Raw genomic sequence first — 27,152 nt, 5'->3', positions numbered from 1 at the left:
AGTAACTTCAATAGCTAGAAAGCTAGCTAGCTAGCTAATCGCTAGCTAGCTAGATAGCTCATCGAGAGCTAGCTAGCCAGCTATATATATCTAATTGATAGCAAATAAATAGCAAATACATAGCAAATAGATATGTAGTAATAAAATTGTGAGGTTAAAATATTACAGGCTAATATTAGCATTGACAGTTATTTTTTAAATTGTAAATATTAATAGATAGACAAATAAAAAGAAGTCTCAGCGGCAGCCACACGCGCCAGCGTTCATTCAACATGGAAGTAACTCAAATAGCTAGAAAGCTACCTAGCTAGCTAATAGATAGCTAATCGCTAGCTATATAGATAGCTAATAGATAGCAAATTTATAGTTAATAGATAGCAAATAGATAGGTAGCTAGCTAGATAGCTAGCGAAATAGATAGATTGCTGGATAGTGTTAGGTTACAACGTTGCACAATAAAATTGTAAGGTTAAAATATTACAGGCTAATATTAGCATTAACGGTTAATTTTATAATTGTAAATAGTAATAGCTGGACAATAAAAAGAAGCGAAGAGTGGTTTCTGTACTCTGTACTCGCTACGGAATGTCGGACAGTAACAATCCTATAATGTAATAATAATAATAATAATACATTTAATTTATAAGCACCTTTCAAAACTCTTAAGGTCACTTTACAGTCACAGGATACGTTTTTCTGTGGGTGAGCAGCAGAAGCCGCACGCGCCAGCGTCAAATAGATAGAAAGCTAGCTAGATAGCTAATAGATAGTTAGCTAGAACTAGAGCTAATAGATAGCTAATAGACACCTAGCTCGAGCGAGAGCTAATAGATAGCTAATAGACGTAATATAAATAAGAGCTAGCTTGCTAACTGGCTATATATAACTGGCTATTGGCTGGCTTTCTAAATAGCTATTAGCTGGCTAGCTATTGCTAGCTAGCTTTTTATCTGACTTATTCCGGGTTGAGTGAAGGCGCTTAGAAATCAAATGTATTATTATTATTATTATTATTATTATTATTATAAATAAGAATAAAGTCAAGAAAGAAGACAAAAAAAAGACAAAAGTTGAGCAAAACAAAAACAGGCACATTTGAACAGCGCAACAAAATGGCCGCCGGGCAGGAAAACAGGAAGTGCAGCGCCCCCACCAAGAGTTTACTGTGTTCGTTCAGCAGTCCATCGTATTCCAGCGTCAAGTTGGCGGTTTGTTTCTTCATGGCCGAAATGTCGCTTTTAGCATGTTAGCTATGCTAGTTAGTATCGTTTTGCTGACGTAACTGTTTAGTTTGTGCAGCCGAATCACTGATAATGAATGGCAGTGGTCCCGAGTTCTTGGCCCTTTTCCAGGTTCGGCATCAGTCCCGATTGCCCTTTTTCTTCGTATTTCATTCTTGTCTTCCGCTGTTGCTTATTGACCCCCCCCCCCCCTACCCCAAGGTCGTTATCCGGTCGCATCGTGGGCGGGGTGTGGTGGTTCTTCACTCTCATCATCATCTCGTCCTACACGGCCAACCTGGCCGCCTTCCTCACAGTGGAGAGGATGGTGTCGCCCATTGAGAGCGCCGAGGACCTCGCCAAGCAGACGGACATCGCCTATGGCACTTTGGATTCGGGTTCCACCAAGGAATTCTTCAGGGTAAGTTTCTTGTTTCTCTGGGAGTGTGTGTGTGTTCATGGTAAGGCGTTTTTAGCTGAAAAAAACAACCATGTATAGTAAGGCGTTTTTAGCTGAAAAAAACCGACCATGTATAGTAAGGCATTTTTAGCCGGAAAAAACGACCATGTATAGTAAGGCGTTTTTAGCCCAAAAAACGACCATGTATAGTAAGGCGTTTTTAGCCCAAAAAAACGACCATGTATAGTAAGGCATTTTTAGCCTAAAAAAACGACCATGTATAGTAAGGCATTTTTAGCTGAAAAAAACGACCATGTATAGTAAGGCATTTTTAGCTGAAAAAAAACCACCATGGCGTTTTTAGCCTAAAAAAACGACCATGTATCGTAAGGCGTTTTTAGCCCAAAAAAAACGACCATGTATAGTAAGGCATTTTTAGCTGAAAAAAACGACCATGTATAGTAAGGCGTTTTTAGCCCAAAAAACGACCATGTATAGTAAGGCGTTTTTAGCCCAAAAAAACGACCATGTATAGTAAGGCATTTTTAGCTGAAAAAAACGACCATGTATAGTAAGGCGTTTTTAGCCTAAAAAAACGACCATGTATATTAAGGCATTTTTAGCTGAAAAAAACGACCATGTATAGTAAGGCATTTTTAGCTGAAAAAAACGACCATGTATAGTAAGGCGTTTTTAGCTGAAAAAAACGACCATGTATAGTAAGGCGTTTTTAGCCTAAAAAAACGACCATGTATAGTAAGGCGTTTTTAGCCCAAAAAACGACCATGTATAGTAAGGCGTTTTTAGCCTAAAAAAACGACCATGTATAGTAAGGCGTTTTTAGCCCAAAAAAACGACCATGTATAGTAAGGCATTTTTAGCTGAAAAAAACGACCATGTATAGTAAGGCGTTTTTAGCCCAAAAAAAACGACCATGTATAGTAAGGCGTTTTTAGCTGAAAAAAACGACCATGTATAGTAAGGCGTTTTTAGCCCAGAAAAACGACCATGTATAATAAGGCATTTTTAGCGGAAAAAAACGACCATGTATAGTAAGGCGTTTTTAGCCTAAAAAAAGAACCATGTATAGTAAGGCGTTTTTAGCTGAAAAAAACGACCATGTATAGTAAGGCGTTTTTAGCCTAAAAGAACGACCATGTATAGTAAGGCGTTTTTAGCTGAAAAAAACGACCATGTATAGTAAGGCGTTTTTAGCCCAGGAAAACGACCATGTATAGTAAGGCGTTTTTAGCCTAAAAAAACGACCATGTATAGTAAGGCGTTTTTAGCCTAAAAAACGACCATGTATAGTAAGGCGTTTTTAGCGCAAAAAAACGATCATGTATAGTAAGGCATTTTAAGCTGAAAAAAACAACCATGTATAGTAAGGCGTTTTTAGCCCAAAAAAACGACCATGTATAGTAAGGCATTTTTAGCTGAAAAAAACGACCATGTATAGTAAGGCATTTTTAGCCCAAAAAAACGACCATGTATAGTAAGGCGTTTTTAGCTGAAAAAAACGACCATGTATAGTAAGGCATTTTTAGCCCAAAAAAACGACCATGTATAGTATGGCGTTTTTAGCCTAAAAAAACGACCATGTATAGTAAGGCGTTTTTAGCCTAAAAAAACGACCATGTATAGTAAGGCATTTTTAGCTGAAAAAAACGACCATGTATAGTAAGGCGTTTTTAGCCCAAAAAACGACCATGTATAGTAAGGCATTTTTAGCTGAAAAAAACGACCATGTATAGTAAGGCGTTTTTAGCTGAAAAAAACGACCATGTATAGTAAGGCATTTTAAGCTGAAAAAAACAACCATGTATAGTAAGGCGTTTTTAGCCCAAAAAAACGACCATGTATAGTAAGGCATTTTTAGCTGAAAAAAACGACCATGTATAGTAAGGCATTTTTAGCCTAAAAAAACGACCATGTATAGTAAGGCATTTTTAGCTGAAAAAAACGACCATGTATAGTACGGCATTTTTAGCTGAAAAAAACGACCATGTATAGTAAGGCGTTTTTAGCCTAAAAAAACCGACCATGTATAGTAAGGCGTTTTTAGCCTAAAAAACGACCATGTATAGTAAGGCGTTTTTAGCCCAAAAAAACGACCATGTATAGTAAGGCATTTTTAGCTGAAAAAAACGACCATGTATAGTAAGGCATTTTTAGCCCAAAAAAACGACCATGTATAGTAAGGCGTTTTTAGCCTAAAAAAACGACCATGTATAGTAAGGCGTTTTTAGCCTAAAAAAACGACCATGTATAGTAAGGCATTTTTAGCTGAAAAAAACGACCATGTATAGTAAGGTATTTTTAGCCCAAAAAAACGACCATGTATAGTAAGGCGTTTTTAGCCTAAAAAAACGACCATGTATAGTAAGGCATTTTTAGCTGAAAAAAACGACCATGTATAGTAAGGCATTTTTAGCTGAAAAAAACGACCATGTATAGTAAGGCGTTTTTAGCCTAAAAAACGACCATGTATAGTAAGGCGTTTTTAGCTGAAAAAAACGACCATGTATAGTAAGGCGTTTTTAGCCTAAAAGAACGACCATGTATAGTAAGGCGTTTTTAGCTGAAAAAAACGACCATGTATAGTAAGGCGTTTTTAGCCCAGGAAAACGACCATGTATAGTAAGGCGTTTTTAGCCTAAAAAAACGACCATGTATAGTAAGGCGTTTTTAGCCTAAAAAACGACCATGTATAGTAAGGCGTTTTTAGCGCAAAAAAACGACCATGTATAGTAAGGCATTTTAAGCTGAAAAAAACAACCATGTATAGTAAGGCGTTTTTAGCCCAAAAAAACGACCATGTATAGTAAGGCATTTTTAGCTGAAAAAAACGACCATGTATAGTAAGGCATTTTTAGCCCAAAAAAACGACCATGTATAGTAAGGCGTTTTTAGCCTAAAAAAACGACCATGTATAGTAAGGCGTTTTTAGCCTAAAAAAACGACCATGTATAGTAAGGCATTTTTAGCTGAAAAAAACGACCATGTATAGTAAGGCATTTTTAGCCCAAAAAAACGACCATGTATAGTAAGGCATTTTTAGCCCAAAAAAACGACCATGTATAGTAAGGCGTTTTTAGCCTAAAAAAACGACCATGTATAGTAAGGCATTTTTAGCTGAAAAAAACGACCATGTATAGTAAGGCGTTTTTAGCCTAAAAAACGACCATGTATAGTAAGGCATTTTTAGCTGAAAAAAACGACCATGTATAGTAAGGCGTTTTTAGCCTAAAAGAACGACCATGTATAGTAAGGCGTTTTTAGCTGAAAAAAACGACCATGTATAGTAAGGCGTTTTTAGCCCAGGAAAACGACCATGTATAGTAAGGCGTTTTTAGCCTAAAAAAACGACCATGTATAGTAAGGCGTTTTTAGCCTAAAAAACGACCATGTATAGTAAGGCGTTTTTAGCGCAAAAAAACGACCATGTATAGTAAGGCGTTTTTAGCCTAAAAAAACGACCATGTATAGTAAGGCATTTTTAGCCCAAAAAAACGACCATGTATAGTAAGGCGTTTTTAGCCTAAAAAAACGACCATGTATAGTAAGGCATTTTTAGCTGAAAAAAACGACCATGTATAGTAAGGCGTTTTTAGCCTAAAAAAACCGACCATGTATAGTAAGGCGTTTTTAGCCTAAAAAACGACCATGTATAGTAAGGCGTTTTTAGCCCAAAAAAACGACCATGTATAGTAAGGCATTTTTAGCTGAAAAAAACGACCATGTATAGTAAGGCATTTTTAGCTGAAAAAAACGACCATGTATCGTAAGGCGTTTTTAGCCCAAAAAAACGACCATGTATAGTAAGGCGTTTTTAGCTGAAAAAAACGACCATGTATAGTAAGGCGTTTTTAGCCTAAAAAAACGACCATGTATAGTAAGGCCTTTTTAGCCCAAAAAAAACGACCATGTATAGTAAGGCGTTTTTAGCTGAAAAAAACGACCATGTATAGTAAGGCATTTTTAGCTGAAAAAAACAACCATGTATAGTAAGGCGTTTTTAGCCTAAAAAAACGACCATGTATAGTAAGGCGTTTTTAGCCCAAAAAAACGACCATGTATAGTAAGGCATTTTTAGCTGAAAAAACGACCATGTATAGTAAGGCGTTTTTAGCCCAAAAAAACGACCACGCATCAGAAGGTTTTTAACCCTTTTTTTTTAAACCACATTATATATGTACATATTTTTGGGCTGTTCCATATGAGCTCAGTAAAGCAATGACACTGTGGTTCACTGCATAGCACATTTGCCTGACAGAGCAGAGGTCCAGGGTTCGAAACCCGCCGTTGGCATCTCTGTGGATTATTAAACTTGTTGTTTCAATAAACCTTGTTCATAAAGACCCTTTTGGGTTTTTACTTAAAAACTCTGTAGAGAAACGCCACTGTAGTCAACTGGTAAGTACGTTGGCTTAAAAGCGCGGAGGTGCGGTGTCACCTGGTCACTGAAGCCTTTGCACAATCCATTTTTGAACGTTTATCTGGACATCTTTTTCGGTTGTTATATATATATATGACAAAAAAACGACCATGTATAGTAAGGCGTTTTTAGCCTAAAAAAACGACCATCTATAGTAAGGCGTTTTTAGCCCAAAAAAACACCATGTATAGTAAGGCTTTTTTATCCCAAAACACGACCATGTATAGTAAGGCATTTTTAGCTGAAAAAAAAAACGACCATGTATAGTAAGGCGTTTTTAGCCCTAAAAACCACCATGTATAGTAAGGCGTTTTTAGCCCAAAAAACGACCATGTATAGTAAGGCATTTTTAGCTGAAAAAAAACCATGTATAGTAAGGCGTTTTTAGCTGGAAAAAAAACGACCATGTATAGTAAGGTGTTTTTAGGCTAAAAACGCCTTACTATACATGGTCGTTTTTTTAGGCTAAAAACGCCTTACTATACATGGTCGCTTTTTTCCAGCTAAAAACGCCTTACTATACATGGTCGTTTTTCTGGGCTAAAAACGCCTTACTATACATGGTCGTTTTTTTAGGCTAAAAACGCCTTCCTATACATGGTCGTTTTTTTAGGCTAAAAACGCCTTACTATACATGGTCGTTTTTTTTAGGCTAAAAACGCCTTACTATACATGGTCGTTTTTTGGGCTAAAAACATCTTACTATACATGGTCGTTTTTTCGGCTAAAAATGCCTTACTATACATGGTCGTTTTTTTCAGCTAAAAATGCCTTACTATACATGGTCGTTTTTCTGGGCTAAAAACGCCTTACTATACATGGTCGTTTTTTTCAGCTAAAAATGGCTTACTATACATGGTCGTTTTTTTGGGCTAAAAACGCCTTACTATACATGGTCGTTTTTCTGGGCTAAAAACGCCTTACTATACATGGTCGTTTTTTTGGGCTAAAAACGCCTTACTATACATGGTCGTTTTTTTGGGCTAAAAACGCCTTACTATAGATGGTCGTTTTTTTAGGCTAAAAACGCCTTACTATACATGGTCGTTTTTTTGGTCTAAAAACGCCTTACTATACATGGTCGTTTTTCTGGGCTAAAAACGCCTTACTATACATGGTCGTTTTTTTAGGCTAAAAACGCCTCCCTATACATGGTCGTTTTTTTAGGCTAAAAACGCCTTACTATACATGGTCGTTTTTTTTAGGCTAAAAACGCCTTACTATACATGGTCGTTTTTTTGGTCTAAAAACGCCTTACTATACATGGTCGTTTTTTAGGCTAAAAACGCCTTACTATACATGGTCGTTTTTTTCAGCTAAAAACGCCTTACTATACATGGTCGTGTTTTTTGGCCTAAAAACGCCTTACTATACATGGTGGTTTTTTTTGGGCTAAAAACGCCTTACTATACATGGTGGTTTTTTTTGGGCTAAAAACGCCTTACTATACATGGTTGTTTTTTTCAGCTAAAAACGCCTTACTATACATGGTCGTTTTTTTGGGCTAAAAACGCCTTACTATACATGGTCGTTTTTTTTGGGCTAAAAACGCCTTACTATACATGGTCGTTTTTCTGGGCGAAAAACGCCTTACTATACATGGTCGTTTTTTGGGCTAAAAACGCCTTACTATACATGGTCGTTTTTCTGGGCTAAAAACGCCTTACTATACATGGTCGTTTTTTTGGGCTAAAAACGCCTTACTATACATGGTCGTTTTTTTGGGCTAAAAACGCCTTACTATAGATGGTCGTTTTTTTTAGGCTAAAAACGCCTTACTATACATGGTCGTTTTTTTGGTCTAAAAACGCCTTACTATACATGGTCGTTTTTCTGGGCTAAAAACGCCTTACTATACATGGTCGTTTTTTTAGGCTAAAAACGCCTTCCTATACATGGTCGTTTTTTTAGGCTAAAAACGCCTTACTATACATGGTCGTTTTTTTTAGGCTAAAAACGCCTTACTATACATGGTCGTTTTTTTGGTCTAAAAACGCCTTACTATACATGGTCGTTTTTTAGGCTAAAAACGCCTTACTATACATGGTCGTTTTTTTGGTCTAAAAACGCCTTACTATACATGGTCGTTTTTTTGGGCTAAAAACGCCTTACTATAGATGGTCGTTTTTTTAGGCTAAAAACGCCTTGCTTATACATGGTCGTTTTTTTGGGCTAAAAACGCCTTACTATACATGGTCGTTTTTTTAGGCTAAAAACGCCTTCCTATACATGGTCGTTTTTTTAGGCTAAAAACGGCTTCCTATACATGGTCGTTTTTTTAGGCTAAAAACGCCTTACTATACATGGTCGTTTTTTGGGCTAAAAACGCCTTACTATACATGGTCGTTTTTTGGGCTAAAAACGCCTTACTATACATGGTCGTTTTTTGGGCTAAAAACGCCTTACTATACATGGTCGTTATTTGGGCTAAAAACGCCTTGCTATACATGGTAATTTCACCCCTGCTCGTGAATTGCCTCTTCTTTGAATCTCCAAAAGCGCTCCAAGATCGCCGTCTACGAGAAAATGTGGGGCTACATGAAATCGGCCGAGCCCACCGTGTTCACCAAGACCACGGCGGAGGGCGTTGCACGCGTGCGCAAGTCCAAGGGGAAGTACGCCTTCCTGCTGGAGTCCACCATGAACGAGTACACGGAGCAGCGCAAGCCCTGCGACACCATGAAAGTGGGCGGCAACCTGGACTCCAAAGGCTACGGCGTAGCCACGCCCAAAGGTTCACAGTTAAGGTGGGTGGAATAGTGTAACAATATGGCCGACGTGTTGTTATGGTATTCCACCTTCCCTGGTGTGCCGCCTTTTTTTTTCGCCACTTCCTGCTTTGGTTTGGGTGGGCGGGGCCTCTTGCGTGCATCAATGTCACATCTGATTATGCCGCATGCAGCTTTTCCATCATAATCTAATCCACCATATTTACTCCAATAGTGATACCGACCAAACTTCTGATCAATAGCGATTGAAAATTCACGACAAAACAAACTAAAATGCCTGAAACATTTTTGAAATAAAAGTGAAAATGATTTTCAAAATAAAGTATGACAAACCACTAAGTAAAGCACGTCCATAAGTGATAATACAATACAATGTATTTTGATTTATGTAGCGATTTAACAACAGCTGTAGTTTGTAAAATGGAATAAATCTAACAATAATTAAGGCAAAAATGATATTTATTTTCATCTTTGTTAATTAATTAATTATAAAGTTTTTCTCCCCGCACAAAAAGATAGTTAAACAAAATATTTGCATACTTTTAATTACAAATTACTCAATCCTGCACCCAAAAAGTACATTTATCTAAGACAAAAATAATTAACAACTAATATTAAAACCAACTTCAAGCAAAGCATTTTCTCCAAAATAAAAGCGAAAAACCTGCCCTAAAAATATTTAAATTGATTTTTTTTAAAGGGCACAATATAACATCAATAACGATCATGTAAAAAAATCCAAACTGATCATGCTAATAGCAACTTAATTAATTCTCTTGCTAACCAAAACAGCAGCACTTACTCATGATATTTTTTTCTACCTTCTTATTTGTTGCGCCATGTTGCCTTTTGATAAAACACATAAATAAATGAATAAATAAAAAAAGGAAATAGATACATAAATAAACAGATAAATAATGGAAGCTAGCTCATTAGTTCTCTTGCTAACCAAAACAGCAGCACTTACTCATTATATTTTTTCCAGCTTATTTGTTGCGCCATGTTGCCTTTTGATAAAACACATAAATAAATGAATAAATAAAAAAAGGAAATAGATACATAAATAATGGAAGTTAGCTCATTAGTTCTCTTGCTAACCAAAACAGCAGCACTTACTCATTATATTTTTCCAGCTTATTTGTTGCGCCATGTTGCCTTTTGATAAACACATAAATAAATGAATAAATAAAAAATAAATGAATAAATAAAAAAGGAAGCTCATTGCTAGCTTCCATCAATGCTGATTTCGCTTTAGTGACGTCGTTTCAATTAAAAATTCAACAGCGTTCCCCGCACGAAAAATTCACTACAGGTAATCCCGCTCAGGTAAGTTTTGTGTTTGTCACTCATCGCTAACGCATTTTAAAAGTCGACATATTGTGCAGCCTTAAATAAAACGACTTTATTATACTGTACAGTTTATTTCTTTAATTACAATACTATAGCACATTTATTATACATAAAATAAGCTCTATTGTGTCTGTGTAAGCTCGTCCATCGATGAAAAGGTTTCTTCAGCCGTCAGCTGTACTTCTTTGGAAGAAGTACAGATGACGGCTGAAGAAATCTATTGTGTGTAGTTTTGAGGCTTATTTAGTTGAAAATTGTTTTATGGGGACCTGGGAACGGATTATTCTCATTTTAATGATTTCCTATGGGAAATTAATGTTTGGAATACACACTTTTCGCCTTATACACACTTTCTGGGAAAACGTAAGCCAAGGTATCATTGTAATTCAACGAAATAATTTTTATTCATCATTTTGACCTGAATCTAGATCATAAAAACAGTTAAAAGATTTCATGTAAAGTTAGTTTAACAAAGTGAAATACAACTGAACTGAACAAATGGATTGAAAAGAGGAAATTTCGACTGCATAATATGTCTTCTTGAAATTCATCACCACATGGCATACGATTAGTGTTTTATCTTATTTTTTTCTATGTATTTTTTTTACCCAAACAATTTGGAGACTTTTTCTGGGGAGGTTTTTTTTTTTTTTTTTTACGTCGAAGCGAAGCCCCGAATCCAACGCCGCCGTTTGCGCCTCCTTAGCAAGCCGCCGAGGAATTTACAAATGTGGAAATCGATCCATGACGCAGTCGCCATTTAATGGCAGTCGGCTGCGTTGTCGTTTGCGTCCACTTGCAACTTTTTTTTGTAAATTCCTCTCTTGTGGCGCGCAACAGCAATTTCTGCATAGTTTTTTCTTCCCGCCTTGGAGGCGAAAACAGTGCCTGGCAGATCACCTTAGTCCCTCTGCAAGGTTCCCCCATCTTGTTATTTCAAAAGGGATTATCGTCTTCTGCCAGTAAAAATCAAAAATGGCGAGCAGGTGGCGTTGTCGTTTCAAGGCTTTAAGCTTCATCAACGTTTTTTTTTTTTTTTTTGACGGACGGACTGGATCGAAACACACGCTAAGCCAAATCCGTGATAGCGACAAATACCTCATTGTGTGCGTGATTCCTATTCACCTCCGGTCCTCTTGGTGGCAGTAGTGAATCCAGTGGTTCCATAAAGCCACGCCCTCACTGTTATGACATCACAGGCGCTCAAAGTTAGATGACAACCAATCACGGTTAAAATGCAGAAAAGAAGTGAAATCTTTGATTTTCATTTGATAGTAACTTGGCAAAATGGCCGACAGATATTCTGTGGTGGCGGCCATTTTGGACACTGATGAGTTCATATCATTCCTTTTGCTTAATCCGCATTTCAAAATAAAGCGTCCATTTTGACTGTGAAATTTTGGAAAGAAATATTTTCCAGCGGGATTTGGCTTTCGGTTGTGTTCTGGTCCGAAAATGTGATGATTTGCACGCTGTTGTTTTCTTCTCGATTGTCTCTCTGTCTGTCTTTCTGTCTCTCTCTGTCTTTCACTGTGTCTCTGGCGCTCTCTCTCTCTCTCTTTGTATGTCTCTGTCTCTCTTTCTGTCTCTATCGGTCTCTGTGTCTCTTTCTCTCTCTCACTGTGTCTCTGTCTCTCTCGCTGTGTCATTGTCTCTCTCGCTGTGTCTGTCTCTCTCGCTGTGTCGCTGTCTCTCTCTGTGTCTGTCTCTCTTGCTGTGTCTTTCTGTCTGTCTCGCTGTGTCTCTGTCTCTCTCTGTCTCTCTTTCATTCTCTCTTTTTCTCTCGTCTCTGTCTCTCTCTTTCTCGCTGTGTCTCTCTGTCTCACTGTGTCTCTCTCTCACTGTGTGTCTCTCTCTCTTTCTCACTGTGTGTGTCTCTCACTGTGTCATTGTCTCTCTCGCTGTGTCATTGTCTCTCTCGCTGTGTCTGTCTGTCTCGCTGTGTCTGTCTGTCTCTCTCTATCTCTCTTTTTCTCTCGTCTCTGTGTCTGTCTCTTTCTCGCTGTGTCTCTCTGTGTGTCTCTCTCTCTCTCTCTCTCTCTCTCTCTCTGTGTCTCTCTCTCACTGTGTCTCTGTCTCTCTCTCCCTCTTTCTCTCTCTCTCTCTTGCTCCCTCTCCCCTTCCCTCCCTCACTCTCTGTCTGTCTCTGTCTCTCCATGTCCACTTGTGAACACACACTCATCTTTTTTTACGCCCAATTTTCTGTCTGCTTGTGAAGAAGTGCCGTTAACCTGGCCGTGTTAAAGCTCAATGAGCAGGGCCTCTTGGACAAATTGAAAAACAAGTGGTGGTACGACAAAGGAGAGTGCGGCAGCGGCGGCGGCGGCGAGAAGGTTAGCCGCTCACGTGGGACGCGCACGCACTCGCGTCTTTTGTTTTTTATTCTCATATGTTGTTGCTGTGGAAACGGGCGCATCTGTCGGGACCACATCTGGATTTTTTTTTTTCCTGGCCCGCCTGAGTATTGACACAAATGGTGCAGCAACACATGGGGACAGGCAATAGGACAGTACTATTATTTCCTACTCTTGAAGTAGATTCGATATGATGAAATAGCAAATACAGGTAAAATCCGACTTACGACCGAGTTCCGTTCCGACCAAACGGTTGTAAGTTGAAATTCATTCAAAATGTGGAATAGAGGCTAAATGACACACAAAGCCCCCCCCCCTCTGGTGCCATCACACGGTCGATTGCTGTGCCAGAGTGAGATGCTGGCTGCCTGGCCAAAATTGTCCTACGCGTTGCCGACCTGCTAGCACGTTGCGGTGCCAGGTGTAGAATTATTATTATTTTTAAATAGGGTCTGGGGGTCATGATCGTAAGTACGGGTGGTCGTAAGTCGAGTTGGTCGCAAGTCGGATGTTACCAGTATATAATTTAAGACTTGATTGTTTTAATATGGACTTGATCATTTTAATATATTAAAAATTTAATACATTAAAATGATCAAGTCTTAAATTATATACAGGTAACATCCGACTTACGACCAGCTGGACTTACGACCGCCCGTACTTATAACCATAACCTCCAGACTATTTTTTTGTATTCTAATATAATAAAATCATCAAGTATTAAATTATACACAGGTAACATCCGACTTACGACCAACTCGACTTATGGTCAGTTCGACTTACGACCAGTTCGACCTACGTCCACCCGAACTTACGACCATGACCTCCAGACTTTTTTTTTTTTATGGTACGCCTGGCACCGCAACACGCTACAACTTGGATAAGCGACAAGACTCTTGTCAGGGACTGTATTTTAATGTCACCTCACGGGTTTTTTTTTAATTTTATTTTGTAATTTAATTGTCATAATCCAAAATGGTCCCGGCAGCGTACGCCCGTTCCAGATAAGCGATGCGCCCGGGGGCCCCACAACAAGACGTACATGTCTGCTAACAGACATGTAGCACCAGTGGGGGGCCCCTTCCCGACAGCGCCATGAAAAGCCCCCTGTCATCGAGGTAGGGGGGGCCCAAGTTTTAATTGAATAACATAAAATAACATGTCCTATGATGTTATTTATGTTATTTCCCCCTTCCCCACCCCCCATCCCACCCCCTTTGATTTGAAGAACGCCGGTTAACCTCGCCGTATTGAAACTGAGCGAAGCGGGCGTCTTAGACAAACTGAAAAACAAATGGTGGTACGATAAAGGGGAGTGTGGACACAAGGACTCGGGAAGTAAGGTCAGTCCATCTGGGTAGCCTCTCCACCATGTTTGTGTCTGTCTTTTTGTCTAACTCTTGGCACAGCGCCCTCCGGTGGTGCGGCGGTGTTAGCGACGACGCGGGCGCACTTGGAATACGAGGCATGAGGGATAGATAGATAGATACCGAGCATGGCACAGCTGACTGAATGCCACCAATGAGTGACGTGGAACATATGTGACGCAATTACGATATTTTATTTAATTTACGGCGTATTCCGATCAGGATTTTATGCTGATAAAATCGGCTGATAGTAATTCAGATAGCGACGCAATGGATTAGCAGCACTTTTTTTTTCAGTTTTAGACCTGCTCGCATAACTTTTTTTTTTTTTTTTTTTTTTTTTTTTGCGATCGTGGATTCATTTGCTTTTGGTTCATCGCTAAATCAAAAAATAAATAACAAATACTTCCAAGGCATCCAGATTGTTTTTTTCTGGCTACTAACTCATACATCAAGCGAGACATTAAGGTCCATAAAAATAGTTACGTTAAAAATGCTGACAAACAATTAGCGAGTTACAAAACGAGCTGGCTAGCTAACAATCAAACGAGCCAGTGAGTAAATTAGCTAGCTTCCGTCAGCTAGTTTACATCTTATAAATAAAATGTATTTTAATAATTATTATAATGATAATCATTATTGTTGTAATACAGTAAAGTCTCGTAATATCGATATTCTCGGGAGTCGGAAAAAATATCAATATAACCAGACTATCGTAATAAGCAGTACTATCGATATAACCGATATCGATATAACGAGACTTTACTGTACTTATTATTATAAATGTAATGATTATTATATAACTATTGCACGGATAAGCAGCCACATTACAGTTACAATTTCAATAATTCAATTAGAATTACAATTTCAATTTGAATTAAACATTTCAATTACAATTTCAGTAATTCAATTAGAATTACAATTCCAATTACAATTTTTAATGACAATTTTAAATTACAATTTTAAATAAAATGTTCCATTAAAATTACAATTTTGATTATAATTATAATTGCAATTAAAATTGTAATTTTAAATTTCCATTACAATTTCAATTTTAAATTACATTCAACTTAAATTACAATTTGGATTACAATTATAATTTCAATTGCAATTTCAATTCATATTACAATTTCGATTACAATTATAATTTCAATTACAATTTTAAATTTCAATTACAATTTCAATTTAATTTTTCAATTACAATTTCAATTTAATTTCTCAATTAAAATTACAATTTCGGTTACAATTATAATTTCAATTCCAATTCCAATTAATATTACACTTTCAATCACAATTCCGATTTCAATAACAATTTCATTTCAATTGCAATTGCCATTACAATTGCTATAAGCACTTACGGCTAAAGCCAAACTAATGGTAAGGGGTTTTTACATTCTAGTCGCGGATTTGAGACGTCAAATCTTTGGATTTCTGGATGTGTGAATGTTTCTCGCTAGCATGGCTACGGTTAGCGTTCTTACGTGTGTGCGTGTTTGTGTTTTGCATGACATGGTCGCTCACCCCCGCTTCCACGCTAACTAACACCTGTGCTTTTTCTTCTTCTTCTTCTTCTCCTTCCCACCTGACCCCCGTTCGCTCCAACTACAAGGACAAGTCGTCGCAGGCCCTCAGCCTGAGCAACGTGGCGGGGGTCTTCTACATCTTGGTGGGGGGCCTGGGCCTCGCCATGTTGGTGGCCCTCATCGAGTTCTGCTACAAGTCCCGCAACGAGGCCAAGAGAATGAAGGTGGACCTCCCGTCGGACCCCTCCGGCAGTCCCGCCCCAAGTCCCTCCGTCTCAAGGCCAAGCGTCCCAGATTTAGCCCAATTTAGCGAAGCGTTCTGCGACTACGGCACTAATAACGACTAATCTGTCCTCCCCTAACTCCCTCTCACCTCTTTTGATCCCCATTCGCTTCTCAAGGCGACTGTAAGCGACACATGTCACGACCACGCGCTAGCTATGCTACGCTACGCGCCTGTGGTGACCAGCTTTGTCCACCGTGTGCTTCCGTGACATCTCGTTTGAGCATTTATGACATTATTAATTATATCCTAGCAGACGAATTGACCGACGGGGCTAGAACAAATGTCTTCTTGTTACTGGAAGATATTTCCGTGCACAAGTCAATTTTTTAAAAATATTTTAATAGGAGCCATGGCAAAGTCACAGGCAGGTTTTGTTATGTCATTGGGTTTAACCTTGTATATATTGTGACAAGTTGTGCTTTTTATTGAACGTTAAGACTCACTTAAATTGCTGTTTATTTGTCCCACGTGCGTCTTTGTGTCCCATCATCAAGCAACGAAAAGCGTCTTCATTAAGCCTCACTGTTGCCAAGTCGGCGTCCTGATTTTGCCACTGCGCAATGATTCGTACATATCAATGTCGCCAATGTTCCACACACTCCGCCTCATTTCACGCTGAAAGAAGGTCGGAGTTTGATATTTACACGTGTTTATCTTCTCAAACCGACCTGGCTGAGATTTCAGATTGTTTTTATTCTCGGGGGGCCTTTTGGTTTCGTGGTGAAATGCCGCCACCTGCCGGTCAATATTGATAATGGCCTCAAAACGTTTTGGGTCATTACGGTCCTCCATTATTCATAACTGAGACCGTGATAGACAGCGTTTCTAGTTCCGGTGCTTTTATTGGTACTTTTTATTTTTATATTTTTTTTAATATGGCTTGGTTTCAAACGCTTGAAAATGGGTGAAAAAAGATCCCCAAAATGGTCGTCTAAAAATGGCTGTTTTGACATGAAAATTTTCAGATCTAATATAGCTAGCGAGCTAGCTATCAATTAGCTATATAACTATCTGGCTGGCTGAAATGTTTTCGGCTCTAAATACTATTTACATTTAAGACAAAAAGTCACTCGAATTCCAGGAGCCACAGAATATTGAGTTTTACGACAACATAAACTTAGTTATTTTACTACTCTTCAATTGTTTTTATTTATCTAGCTATCTAGCTATTGGCTATCTAGCTGACGAGCTGGCTATCTAGGTAGCTATCAATTAACTACATAACTATCTGGCAGGATGGCTATCTAGCTAGCTATCTACTAGCAAACTAGCTAGCTTTCTATCCATTTGAATTACTTCCCGGTTGAGTGAACGCTGGCGCGTGTGGCTGCCACTGCTCACCCACAGAAAAACTTATCCTGTGACTGTAAAGTGACCTTGAGAGTTTTGAAAGGTACTTATTAATGAAATGTATTATTATTATTATTTAGATATTGTTAGTTTAAGATTTCTTTTAACTCCAATCTGTACCTATCAAAACTTTTAACTTACATAATTAACTGTACTTTTTTTTTTCCTCCCCCCAGATGACGTTTACTGAAGCCATGCGAAACAAGGCCCGACTGTCCATCACGGGAAGCGTGGGCGAGAACGGCCGCGTGCTAACGCCGGATTGCCCCAAGGCCGTGCACACGGGGCCACCGATCCGCCAGAGCTCAGGCCTCGCCCTGGTTTCATCGGAGCTCCCGTGAAAGCCAAAAACTTCTCAAGTGCCTTACTTACATTTCCAGGAGTCGTGATGGTGGTGAGGAGGGGGGCTCTCATGACCAGCCGGGAACAAGCTTCGAGCAAGGAGAGACACTGTGAGGCCTGGAAGCAATCGAGGGTTGGGATTGGGGGGGGGGGGGGGGGGGGACATGTGAAATATCATTATTTATAATAAGAAAAAACTGCTTTTTGGATCGTTTTTCCAAGAGGAGACATTCTAAAGACTCTTGATATCAACAGACTGGAACATACTACAAATAAAAACAAATATATATATAAAACAAAACTTGATAATAAATATAGGAAACTGTGAACATAAGTAAATATGTATATTAAATTAGATGTATATAAAAACAACCGTGCTTGCTTTTTAAAACCATGTACAAAGATTGTGTAGTGTGTTTTTTTTCTAAGGCAATAATGAGGACAAAAAAACGTAGCTGCCTCATTTTAATGGATCCATTTCAAAGATGAATGTCCACCCTCTTCTCCTTAAATCACTGTGTGGGGTTTAAAGATAAGCTGTGAGTTTAATTAAAAAAAACTTTTTTTCCATTGTTTTAATCTATTTTTTCTACCAAAAAAATTAACAGGAAAAAAATGGTCATGTTTATTTAACCTTGTCATTTTTTTAAGTCACGTATGTGTGTGGAAAGTCCAAACAATAACGCCAACGGATCGCCATGTTCTTTATTAAATGTGGTTTACATTTTTTTTGTTCAAGTGTGTTTTGAATCATATATTGAGAAGGATGGGGGGCAGCAATAGGTGATCAATGTTTGTCATTTTTCAAACTTTTTTTTTGTCCTTGCGCCCATCTTCAAATCTGATGACGTCTTCTGGTTTTAATTGTACTTTTTTTGGAGGGGGGTGGGGTCTTTTTTTCAGTAAAAACAAATCACTTTAAACAGTATCTTGTCATTATTGTACAGAACAATTTGTATTTTAGATGCAAGGTGAACAGCAATTAAAATATAAATCAGTTAAAAAAAGAAATTTTTGGCAAAATCGCTCCCATAATAGCAAAAGATATATGGCTGGCTATCTGGATAGCTACCTATTAGCTATCTAGTTGGCTATTTGGCTAGCTATCTCAAGGCTATCTATTAGCTGTCGCGCTAGCTGGCTATCTATTAGCTATTCGTGGCTATCTATTAGCTAGCTTTCTATTTGAGTGAACGCTGGCGCGTGTGGCTGCCGCTGCTCAACCATAGAAAAACTTATCCTATGACTGTAAAGTGACCTTGAGAGTTTTGATATGCGCTTATAAATGAAGTGTATTATTATTATATAAAATACAATTTCAATTAAACGGTGAATGGTGAGCGCTACTGGCTGAATTTCGCCAATTTAATCGATTCATTTGATTAAAATGGCAAATTCAAACGGATTGAAATGCCAAGTGTAAGATTCGTTTATTAATCCTAAAACGTTAAAGTTGTAGTTTAAAATTATTTACCTTTTGGACAACCCGTTGTCACGTTGTAGGACTTCGTTTATGCTTACAAAAATCAACCCGCCATTGTTAGAATTGCTTCTTCTGCGCCCTCCTTCGTTGGTCGGCGAAGTACAGCTCTTGTGCACATTGCCCCCCTAGTGGACAAAAAGAGTATTACGTTTCCACACACCGCCATTGCTACGTTCACCTCTCCAACACGCAAGATTGTCGATTGTAAGCGTGTAATGTGACTAAAACGAACTCGTGTTCCGGTTTGTTCTCTTTAAGTTATATTAGATTATATTTCTTTTTAGTTTATCATCATGCTGCTGTGTTACTTCCGGGTAGAGTATGTGCGAATGGCTGCTGCTCACCCGCACAAAAAAATCCCGTGACTGTAAAGTGTCCTTGAGTTTTAAAAAGCGCTTACAAATTAAATGTATTATTCTTAATTATTATAACGAGTATGCTGCCGCTGCTCGCCCACAGAAAAACTCATCCTGTGACTGTAAAGTGACCATGAGTTTTGAAAGGCGCTTATAAAATCCGCCTGCTTAGCTACCTATTAGCTGGCGATCTATTAGCTGGCTAGCTATCTATTAGCTCGCTAGCTAGTTAGCTGGCTATCTATTAGCTAGCTAGCTAGTTTTCCATCTATTTGAGTTACTTCCGGGTGAACGCTGGCGCATGTGGCTGCCGCTGCTCACCCACAGAAAAACTGATCCTGTGACTGTAAAGTGACCTTGAGAGTTTTGAAGGCGCTTATACAAATGAAATGTATTATTATAATAAATTAAATGTATTTTTATTATTATGATTATTATTATAGTCTCAGACAGGCGCCCCCTATTGACCAAAAGCCAGCATGACATTTCATTTTGAAGTTTAATGTTAATTTCCATGCCGTGTTTTTTTTTTTCAGTCAGAATACAGATGGTACTTGTGGCTCCGGTGACAACATCCAGTAGTACAAATCAGATTCACGTAACACACACACCGACCAGGAAGGAAGGGAGGAGATAAATGACAAGGAAGGCGAAAGAAGAAGAAAAAAAAGACAAGTTAACCTCAAGGAGTCAGGGCGAGGAGAGTTAAGATTACAGCAAGCCTCCATTTTCCCATTTTTTTTTTTGTTTAAATCCCTGTGTGCCCATGCAAAACTGTTTTATGATACAATCAAAGAGTATTGTGGTCTTCCCACACTACTACTACTACTACTACACACATTATCACCTAAAGTAGCGCAACTACAGAATCCTGCCCTAGTACGCCAGTTGGTCCAAGCGGACGGACAAGAGCAGAGAGGCGACCGTTCTGCTGTTTGTCGTGATTAGAACCTCAAGAGAAGAAGAAAGAAAAAATGTGTCAGATGTGGTTCTAGAAAGAGGGCACTTGAGTTGTTCTGCGCTTCCCTTTGTTTGCAAAAAAAAAAAAAAAAAAAAAAAGCGCTCGGCGACACCACACACACACGCTCTCTCCCTCTCACCTTTTAAATAAACTCTTCCATGTGTGTTTGTATGTGCGTGTGTGTGTTACGAAGACAGGCAAAGCAGAGTTGGCAACGACATGAAGCATATAACTAAAAACAAACAAAAAAAAAGACGGACGTGGACCTTAAAGGGCACAATCTTGCAAAACAAGAGTCATCTGAGAGAGAGAGAGAGAGAGAGAGAGAGAGAGAGAGAGAGAGAGAGAGAGAGAGAGAGAGAGAGAGAGAGAGAGAGAGGAAAAAAATAAAAGTCAAATAAAAATTAGCATTGGAGGGTTAAACCCCAGGCTGGGGAAGGGGGGGGGGGTCTTTCGATGGGAGTGAAAGGGGGGAGAAATAGTATAGAAGGATGGACAAGTGGGGGGAGGGGAAGAGAGGATTGTGGCATCTCATTGGGCCTCTTCTTCCTCTGCTTTCGGTGGTGCTTTTGTGTTCTGTTCGTCACCTGAAAGACAAAACGGGCAATTAATCAATATCCTTTTAATCAAACGCGCTAAACGACGGTAAAAAAAAAACAGACAAAAAGGTGAGACAGACACCGAGTTGCAAAGTGACCTCATTGTGACGTTCATTAGCTTGTAAAGGTTGCTATGGAGATGGCATTTAAGAGAAGAAAAAAAATATTATTGGTTGCCGGGAAATAAAAGGCAAAGAGAAATCCATTAGCTTGTTAGCATCGATGTCCGACATAATAACATAAATACAATAATTTCTATCTATTTGAGTTACTTCCGGGTATGAGTGAACACTGGCGCGCGTCGCTGCCACTGCCACTGCTCACCCACAGAAAAACTTATCCTGTGACTGTAAAGTGACCTTGAGTTTTGAAAGGCGCTTATAAATGAAATATATAATAATTATTATTATTCAGCGCAAGAAACCTTAGTTTATCTTCTTTCATCAGAAAAAAAAGAGTTAATTCCCAAGTTGTATGGGTCTGGAGTTATCTGAACTTGAAATGGGGGCGGCTGTACACAATTCAATACATACTGGTTTATATAATAATAACGCATTTGATTTCTAAGCGCCTTTCAAAACTCTCAAGGTCACTTTACAGTCACAGGATAAGTTTTTTTCTGTGGGTGAGCAACGGCGGCCACACGCGCCAGCGTTCACTCAATCCGGAAGTAACTCAAACAGATAGAAAGCTAGCTAGCTAATAGATACCCAATAGATAGCTAATAGCCAGCTAGCTAATAGATAGCGAATAGCTAGCCAGCTATTTGCTATCTATCTAGCCATCTGCTATCCAGCCAACATACGCCTCCTCGCCATTTTGCGGCAGGCTACGTACGGTTAGTTTGGTGCATGTTGCGCAACAGAGCAAAACGGTAGTAAGGTGGCAAGAAGTCATGGTGACAAGCGAAAAAGCAGGAAGTGAAGGAGGTGAGTTGGGCGTTACGGTTAACCGTCAACGGTGGTGAGAAGTGCCAGTCGAACCAACGCAGAGGAGAAAAGACTTACAACACAACGGTTTATTAAGGAGGGAGCAAGAATGAGGACGTGTCCCCTTTAAGAATCTACGAGGGAAGAGATGATAGGTTAGCAAAAAAGGAGGCGGGGCCTGAAGGACAGACAGGACGTGGATCCAGCGGCCATCAGTGGGTGTCGTACATGTTAAGTTTGGGAAATTGGGAGATTTTCGTGTTGGCGACTCTGTGGTGTGTTTTAAAAATATAGGTAAGATCCGACTTACGACCGAGTTCCGTTCCGACCAAACGGTCGTAAGTCGAAATCCAAACTCCCCCTTCTGGGGCCATCACACAGTCGATTGCTGTGCGAGCGTGAGATGCTGGCTGGCTAGCCAAAATTGTTGGACACGTTGCCGGCCTGCTAGCACGTTGCGGTGCCAGGTGTAGTATTAAAATTTTAAAAATAGGGTCTAGAGGTTGTGGTCGTAAGTACAGGTGGTCATAAGTCGAGCTTGATCGCAAGTCAGAAGATACCTGTAATGTGAGCGTTACAAAATTGTAAATCAGAGGCAAATTTTTAAAATGCTTTCATTGTACACTTGAGTCACAGGATTAATTTTTCTGCGGGTGAGCAGCGGCAGCCACACGCGGCAGCGTTCACTCATCCCGAAAGTAACTCAAATAGATAGAAAGGTAGCTCGCTAGCTAATCAATCGCTAATAGCTAGCTATATAGCTAATAGTAGCTTTATAAAGTGAGTATTGTGGTCAAAATAAGGAGTCTCCCGACCAAATCGTGAGACTTAACATGTATAGGATGTGCAGAAGATGGATGCGGAGGGGTTCAGGGTGGCCTCTCACCGTCTCCCGGCAAGTCTGAGGTCCAAAGTGTCAAGTTGTCGCGTAGCAGCTGCATGATGAGCGTGGAGTCCTTGTAGCTCTCCTCGCTCAGAGCGTCCAGTTCGGCAATGGCGCTGTCAAACGCTTCCTTCGCCAACCTGCCCCGCCCCCCCGACATTCGCAAGTGGGTCAGTATGGCGGTCCCACCCGGAAGTACCGTATTTTCCACACTAGAAGGCGCAACGAAAATATTTTTTTTGTTTTCAAATATGTCATTCGTTGATGGTGCCCCTTATAATGCAGTGTGCCTTCTGTATGGAAAATGTTTTTAAATACAGTAGTCTCGTTATATCGATATTCTCGGGAGTCGGAAAAAATATCGATTTAACCGGACTATCGATATATCCGATCCTGCGGCATGTAAATTTTCTCCTTGCGTTCATAGAAATAGTATCGTAATAAGCAGTACTATCGATATAACCGAGACTTTACTGTATGTCATTCGTTGAAGGTGCTCCTTATGTATGGAAACATTTTTTAAATATGTCATTCATTGAAAGAAGATTGAACATATTCCTTATAATGCGGTGCGCCTTATGCATGGAAAAGGTTTTAAATATGTCATTTGTTGAAGGTGCGCCTTATAATGCGGTGCACGTTATGTATGAAAAATGTTTTCAAACATATTCATTGAAAGTGGCCCTTATAATGCGGTGCACCTTATGTATGGAAAAGGGTTTTAAATATGTAATTGGTAGAAGATACTCCTTATAATGCGGTGCGCCTTATGTATGGAAAACATTTTCAAATATGTCATTCATTGAATGCCCCTTATAATGTATGGATGGAAAACGTTTTAAAATACAGTAGTCTCGTTATATCGATATTGGTTATATCGATAGTACTGCTTATTACGATACTATTTCTATGAACGCAAGGAGAAAATTTACATGCCGCAGGATCGGATATATATAGTCCGGTTATATCGATTTTTTTTCCGACTCCCGAGAATATCGATATAACAAGACTTTACTGTATGTCATTCATCGAAGATGTCCCTTATAATGCCGTGCGCCTTATGTATGGAATTTTTTTTTTAAATAAGTCATTCATTGAAGATATTCCTTATAATGTGGTGTGCCTTATGTATGGATTTTGTTAATGTCATTCGTTCAAGGTGCGCCTTATATTCCAGAAAACACTGATTTTTATTTTTTAATGGTGTGTGGAGGGGAAAGTAGGTACCTGCAGGCGCGATCTGGCGAATTGAGGATTTCATAGTAGAAAACGGAGAAGTTGAGGGCCAGTCCGAGGCGGATGGGGTGCGTGGACGGGAGCTCGCGCAGAGCGATGTCGCTGGCGGCTTTGTACGCCACCAGGCTGTTCTCGGCCGCCTCCTTTCTGTCGTTAGCGGTGGTGAATTCCGCCAAGTACCTGTGGTAGTCTCCCTTCCTGGGACGGCGACGCAAAAGCAATTTCTCAAAATGTAGCCGGCGCACACTGCGCTACAATGTTTCAATTTTTGCAATGTTGATGTGAGCTTAGGAGTTTCATTTCGATTAAAGGGGAAAAAAAATCCACATCATTTACAGCGAAACCTTGCCTTACGAAGTTAATTGGTTCCGAGACAGTGCGTAAGGCAAAAAGTGTGTGTCCCAAAAATTAATTACCCATAGGAAACCATTAAATTGAGAATAATCCGTTAACAGGCCCCCATAAAACATCTTTCACCATCTTAAGGAATGATCCCTTGTAGGTGCTTTCTCTGCGATCATTTTACCTTGTTCCTCATCAATTGTGTTCTGTTTAGCTGGGTTGATACCTTTTTGCATCGAGTGTACAGATGGCTTGTGCGGGTTGTTTGTGGAGCCTGATTGATGGGATATTTTAACCTTGCAGTCTACACTCTGCCTTTGAACTATCAAAGTTGAAACGGGTCCAAATTTCACTGTTTTCTATCCATTTTCTCACTCTCTGTCGTCTGCCTGTCTCTTTAATGTTTAAACCACCTCCCCTCACTGCTGCGTTCGTGACCAATCACGTTGCTTTATGTGGGACAGAAGATGTGAGACAATGTCTTTTCATCAATGGATGCTACAGCTTTGTGTTTGCTTTCAACATTTAGCTTGTGGTGGACGTGCACATTCCACCATGACGTCCCTGATCCACTGCTGAAAAGGATGCTTTGATCCTCTCCTCTCATCTAGAACCGCTTCATGTCATCACACAGAGGGAACTGCAAGTCCTTGAGAATGAATGACTCTTTGTGTTGTCATATTATGTGTTATTTTTGTTCATCCCAAAATGGCGGCGCGTGAACACGCAGAGGCTCCCCTCTCCCGGCAAATTGGCATTTTCGTGTTTATTATGTTTGTTAAAGTCATAAGTGCCTCACGTGGCTTTAACCGACGACTGGGGCCGGGGAATAGAGAACCAAAACAAGGCGGCTGCCATTTTGTTGGTAGGAGAACGAGCTCGTTCGCGAACGACACATCACTCATTGTGGCAGCTCCGTGTGTATCCCGAAAAATAGTTTGTATGCCAAGGTAAAATTGTCATAAATTTAACGTTCGTAAACCAAAAATTTCATGAGCCAAGGGGTTCGTAAACCGAGGTATCACTGTATTGACTTTTTTTTTTTAAATCGACGTACATTTTGTAATAGAAAACCTTGGACTCCCCCGAGGTGGAAGATGGGATGAGGTGCTGGTCCAGTACTTCCAGGATGTCTTTGCAGATTGATTTCAGCTCTTTTTCTACCTGCGCGCACAAATAATACGTTCAATCTGTCAAAGCAAACCGGAACGTCAAAGGGGATGGTGGACGAACGTTTAACATGCAAGCTGACCAGCTTCCTGTAGTCCCTGTACATGGTCAGTTTCTCCTCGCTGGCTTTGCTTTCCTCCTTCTGCTCCAGGCTGCTGATTATCCGCCACGAGGCTCTCCGCGCGCCAATCACGTTCTTGTAGGCCACCGACAGGAGGTTGCGCTCCTCCACCGTCAGCTCGATGTCCAAGCTGGCCACTTGTTTCATCGACTCCACCATTTCTATCGGAGCACGGCGGGAGAGAAACACAAAATATGTTCACGGCGATCTGGAAATTCGCCAAAAGGGGTTCGTGTTAACAGCGAGTTTATGAACCCAGCAGTTTATTTATTTATTTACTTTTTTTTTCGCCGATGCGGACATTTTGTTAATGGAGCTGCCGAATTACTCCGACATTCGCATCGGCCGTCCGCGGACTTGGAAACAAGCCAGATTCGGTTTCACGGCGTCAAGGTGATTCACGGAAACAAATGGCTGCGCAATCTAGAGATTCACTGGCACGATCAACAACATCAAATACTACTGGCCATCTTTTACACATTTTCTCTTCAGATGAGCTCTTAAATAGGCCACCAGCAGATGATTCTTTCTTTTTAACCGACTACCGCTTAGTCTCTGGCCATTATGTTTCAATGTAATTTTTTATGCTGAATTGTGTTTTCAAAAAACGGGCTTTGAACAAAGGTCAATATTACATTTCAAAGGCCAGTTTTAGGGTTTGAAGTCATCAAGGATTTCTGAGATTTTTCGGCCACCATGAGGGTATGGGGGGGGGGGGTCTTTGCATTATGGGATGGGGCCTGTGAGGGGGTGCCTAACAACTGTGAATGCAAACTTTTACGGATATAATCAAATACGAATAATGAGCTGTGATTTAAAGACAACCCCCCCTGGGGGGAAAAAAACCTCGGGAACTAATTAGCATGCGATGCTAGGTCACCAGATAGCTCAACGTTACAACGCGGCCTATATCATTAATTTGGAACTCGATTTCACTTATTTTTTCCTTCTGTCAATTAAAACGCATCGAAACCGTTAAAAAATGGAGCATCCGAGTGGGGAGAAAAGAAGCCTCCCATCCCTGAGAAAACACTTGATGGGGGGCGGTGCGGTTTTACAGGTAAAATGGGTCGAGTTATAAGAAAAAAAACGTCAACACATGATCGTATTTTGATACCCTTGCGGGCATTTTTGACCCGATGGAAGGTAAAACGGGTGGCCGTATTTCATGACCTGGGTTCGGCGTGACGATGGTGAAGAAAGGCTAGCAGGCTAATTAGCTAGCTATATTAGCGGCTAATCTGCTTGGTGCCGAGGAGGGATGGGGTATTTTAAATATTGCTTAAAATGAATAAAAGCGTCTAATGGCAATCCATTGGTGTGGTTCTTATGTGACACGGTTCTCCTACAAGTCTCAAACTATTCATTTTCACCGTGTTAATAATGCATTCCAATGAATATACGTCCGCCATTTTGTTTCCACCAAGCCCCGGAGATCCATGTGAACGTAGGCGCCTACGCGAGGGCTTGGGTGGGCGAGCGAACTCGGTTAGTTCGTGCCTGGAACTGGGTCGGAACCTCATCCAGAATGAAATAAAACTTACCATCATATCGCTCCGCTTGCTCGGCGAGCTTTGCCTGGTACACTGCGTCTCCTCTGTCCGCCATGGTGCTCGGCTAAAGCGGTGGTGGTGGAGGGAGGGGGGTGCTTTTCGAAAAAAGGAAAAGTCCCGGAAGGGGGGAGAGAGAGAGAGAAAAAGGGGGGGACTAGTC

At 40.0% G+C, this 27,152-nt stretch overlaps 2 protein-coding genes and 1 long non-coding RNA gene across 6 annotated transcripts in view; 1 reads left to right on the top strand and 2 right to left on the bottom strand.

The window, feature by feature from the left end:
- The window catches only part of gria4b (glutamate receptor, ionotropic, AMPA 4b), an 88,532-nt gene extending 71,056 nt beyond the window's left edge, over positions 1 to 17,476 (top strand). For all 3 annotated transcript variants that reach the window (XM_089017197.1, XM_089017199.1, XM_089017196.1), the window contains exons 15-19: positions 1,443 to 1,641; positions 8,558 to 8,805; positions 12,356 to 12,470; positions 15,468 to 15,605; positions 17,194 to 17,476. In XM_089017197.1, the coding sequence (XP_088873323.1) occupies positions 1,443 to 1,641; positions 8,558 to 8,805; positions 12,356 to 12,470; positions 15,468 to 15,605; positions 17,194 to 17,358 (865 nt within the window). In that variant the 3' untranslated portion in view covers positions 17,359 to 17,476. The remainder of the gene's footprint in view (positions 1 to 1,442; positions 1,642 to 8,557; positions 8,806 to 12,355; positions 12,471 to 15,467; positions 15,606 to 17,193) is intronic.
- LOC148886649 (uncharacterized) lies at positions 1,559 to 19,398 on the bottom strand. Its single transcript, XR_016117882.1, has 4 exons — positions 18,834 to 19,398; positions 17,390 to 17,476; positions 11,236 to 11,319; positions 1,559 to 1,696 (listed from the first exon to the last, which is right to left on the bottom strand). It is a non-coding gene; the product is annotated as an uncharacterized LOC148886649 (long non-coding RNA).
- A 280-nt stretch (positions 19,399 to 19,678) lies between these two features.
- Positions 19,679 to 27,152, bottom strand: LOC148886648 (14-3-3 protein epsilon). Of its 2 annotated transcripts, XM_089017201.1 has the most exons (7): positions 26,984 to 27,152; positions 25,401 to 25,600; positions 25,206 to 25,312; positions 23,798 to 24,004; positions 22,574 to 22,710; positions 21,766 to 21,821; positions 19,679 to 20,746 (listed from the first exon to the last, which is right to left on the bottom strand). In XM_089017201.1, exons 1-6 carry the CDS (start codon positions 27,045 to 27,047, stop codon positions 21,814 to 21,816), a joined length of 723 nt encoding a protein of 240 aa, XP_088873327.1. In that variant the 5' UTR covers positions 27,048 to 27,152; the 3' UTR covers positions 19,679 to 20,746; positions 21,766 to 21,813. The 2 variants fall into 2 exon arrangements, with proteins under 2 accessions (XP_088873327.1, XP_088873326.1); XM_089017200.1 differs by lacking the exon at positions 21,766 to 21,821 and having other exon boundaries at positions 26,984 to 27,150.

The sequence above is a fragment of the Hippocampus bargibanti genome, linkage group LG16 (assembly GCF_051943395.1).
Source record: "Hippocampus bargibanti isolate YZ-2025 linkage group LG16, ASM5194339v1, whole genome shotgun sequence".
NCBI classification, from domain to species: Eukaryota; Metazoa; Chordata; class Actinopteri; order Syngnathiformes; family Syngnathidae; genus Hippocampus; species Hippocampus bargibanti.
Note: the sequence above shows the minus strand (reverse complement) of the source record. Positions and strands in the feature narration are given on the sequence as shown.

Bases quoted from the DNA above. Each gene is read 5' to 3' on its own strand.
- LOC148886648 (XM_089017200.1), bottom strand. From the start codon at position 27,047: ATGGCGGACAGAGGAGACGCAGTGTACCAGGCAAAGCTCGCCGAGCAA. The intron at 25,313-25,400 runs GTCAGCTTGCAT...TTGTGCGCGCAG, and splicing joins ACAGGGACTACAGGAAGCTG to GTAGAAAAAGAGCTGAAATC. The intron at 20,747-22,573 runs GTGAGAGGCCAC...TTTGTCTTTCAG, and splicing joins CTCAGACTTGCCGGGAGACG to GTGACGAACAGAACACAAAA.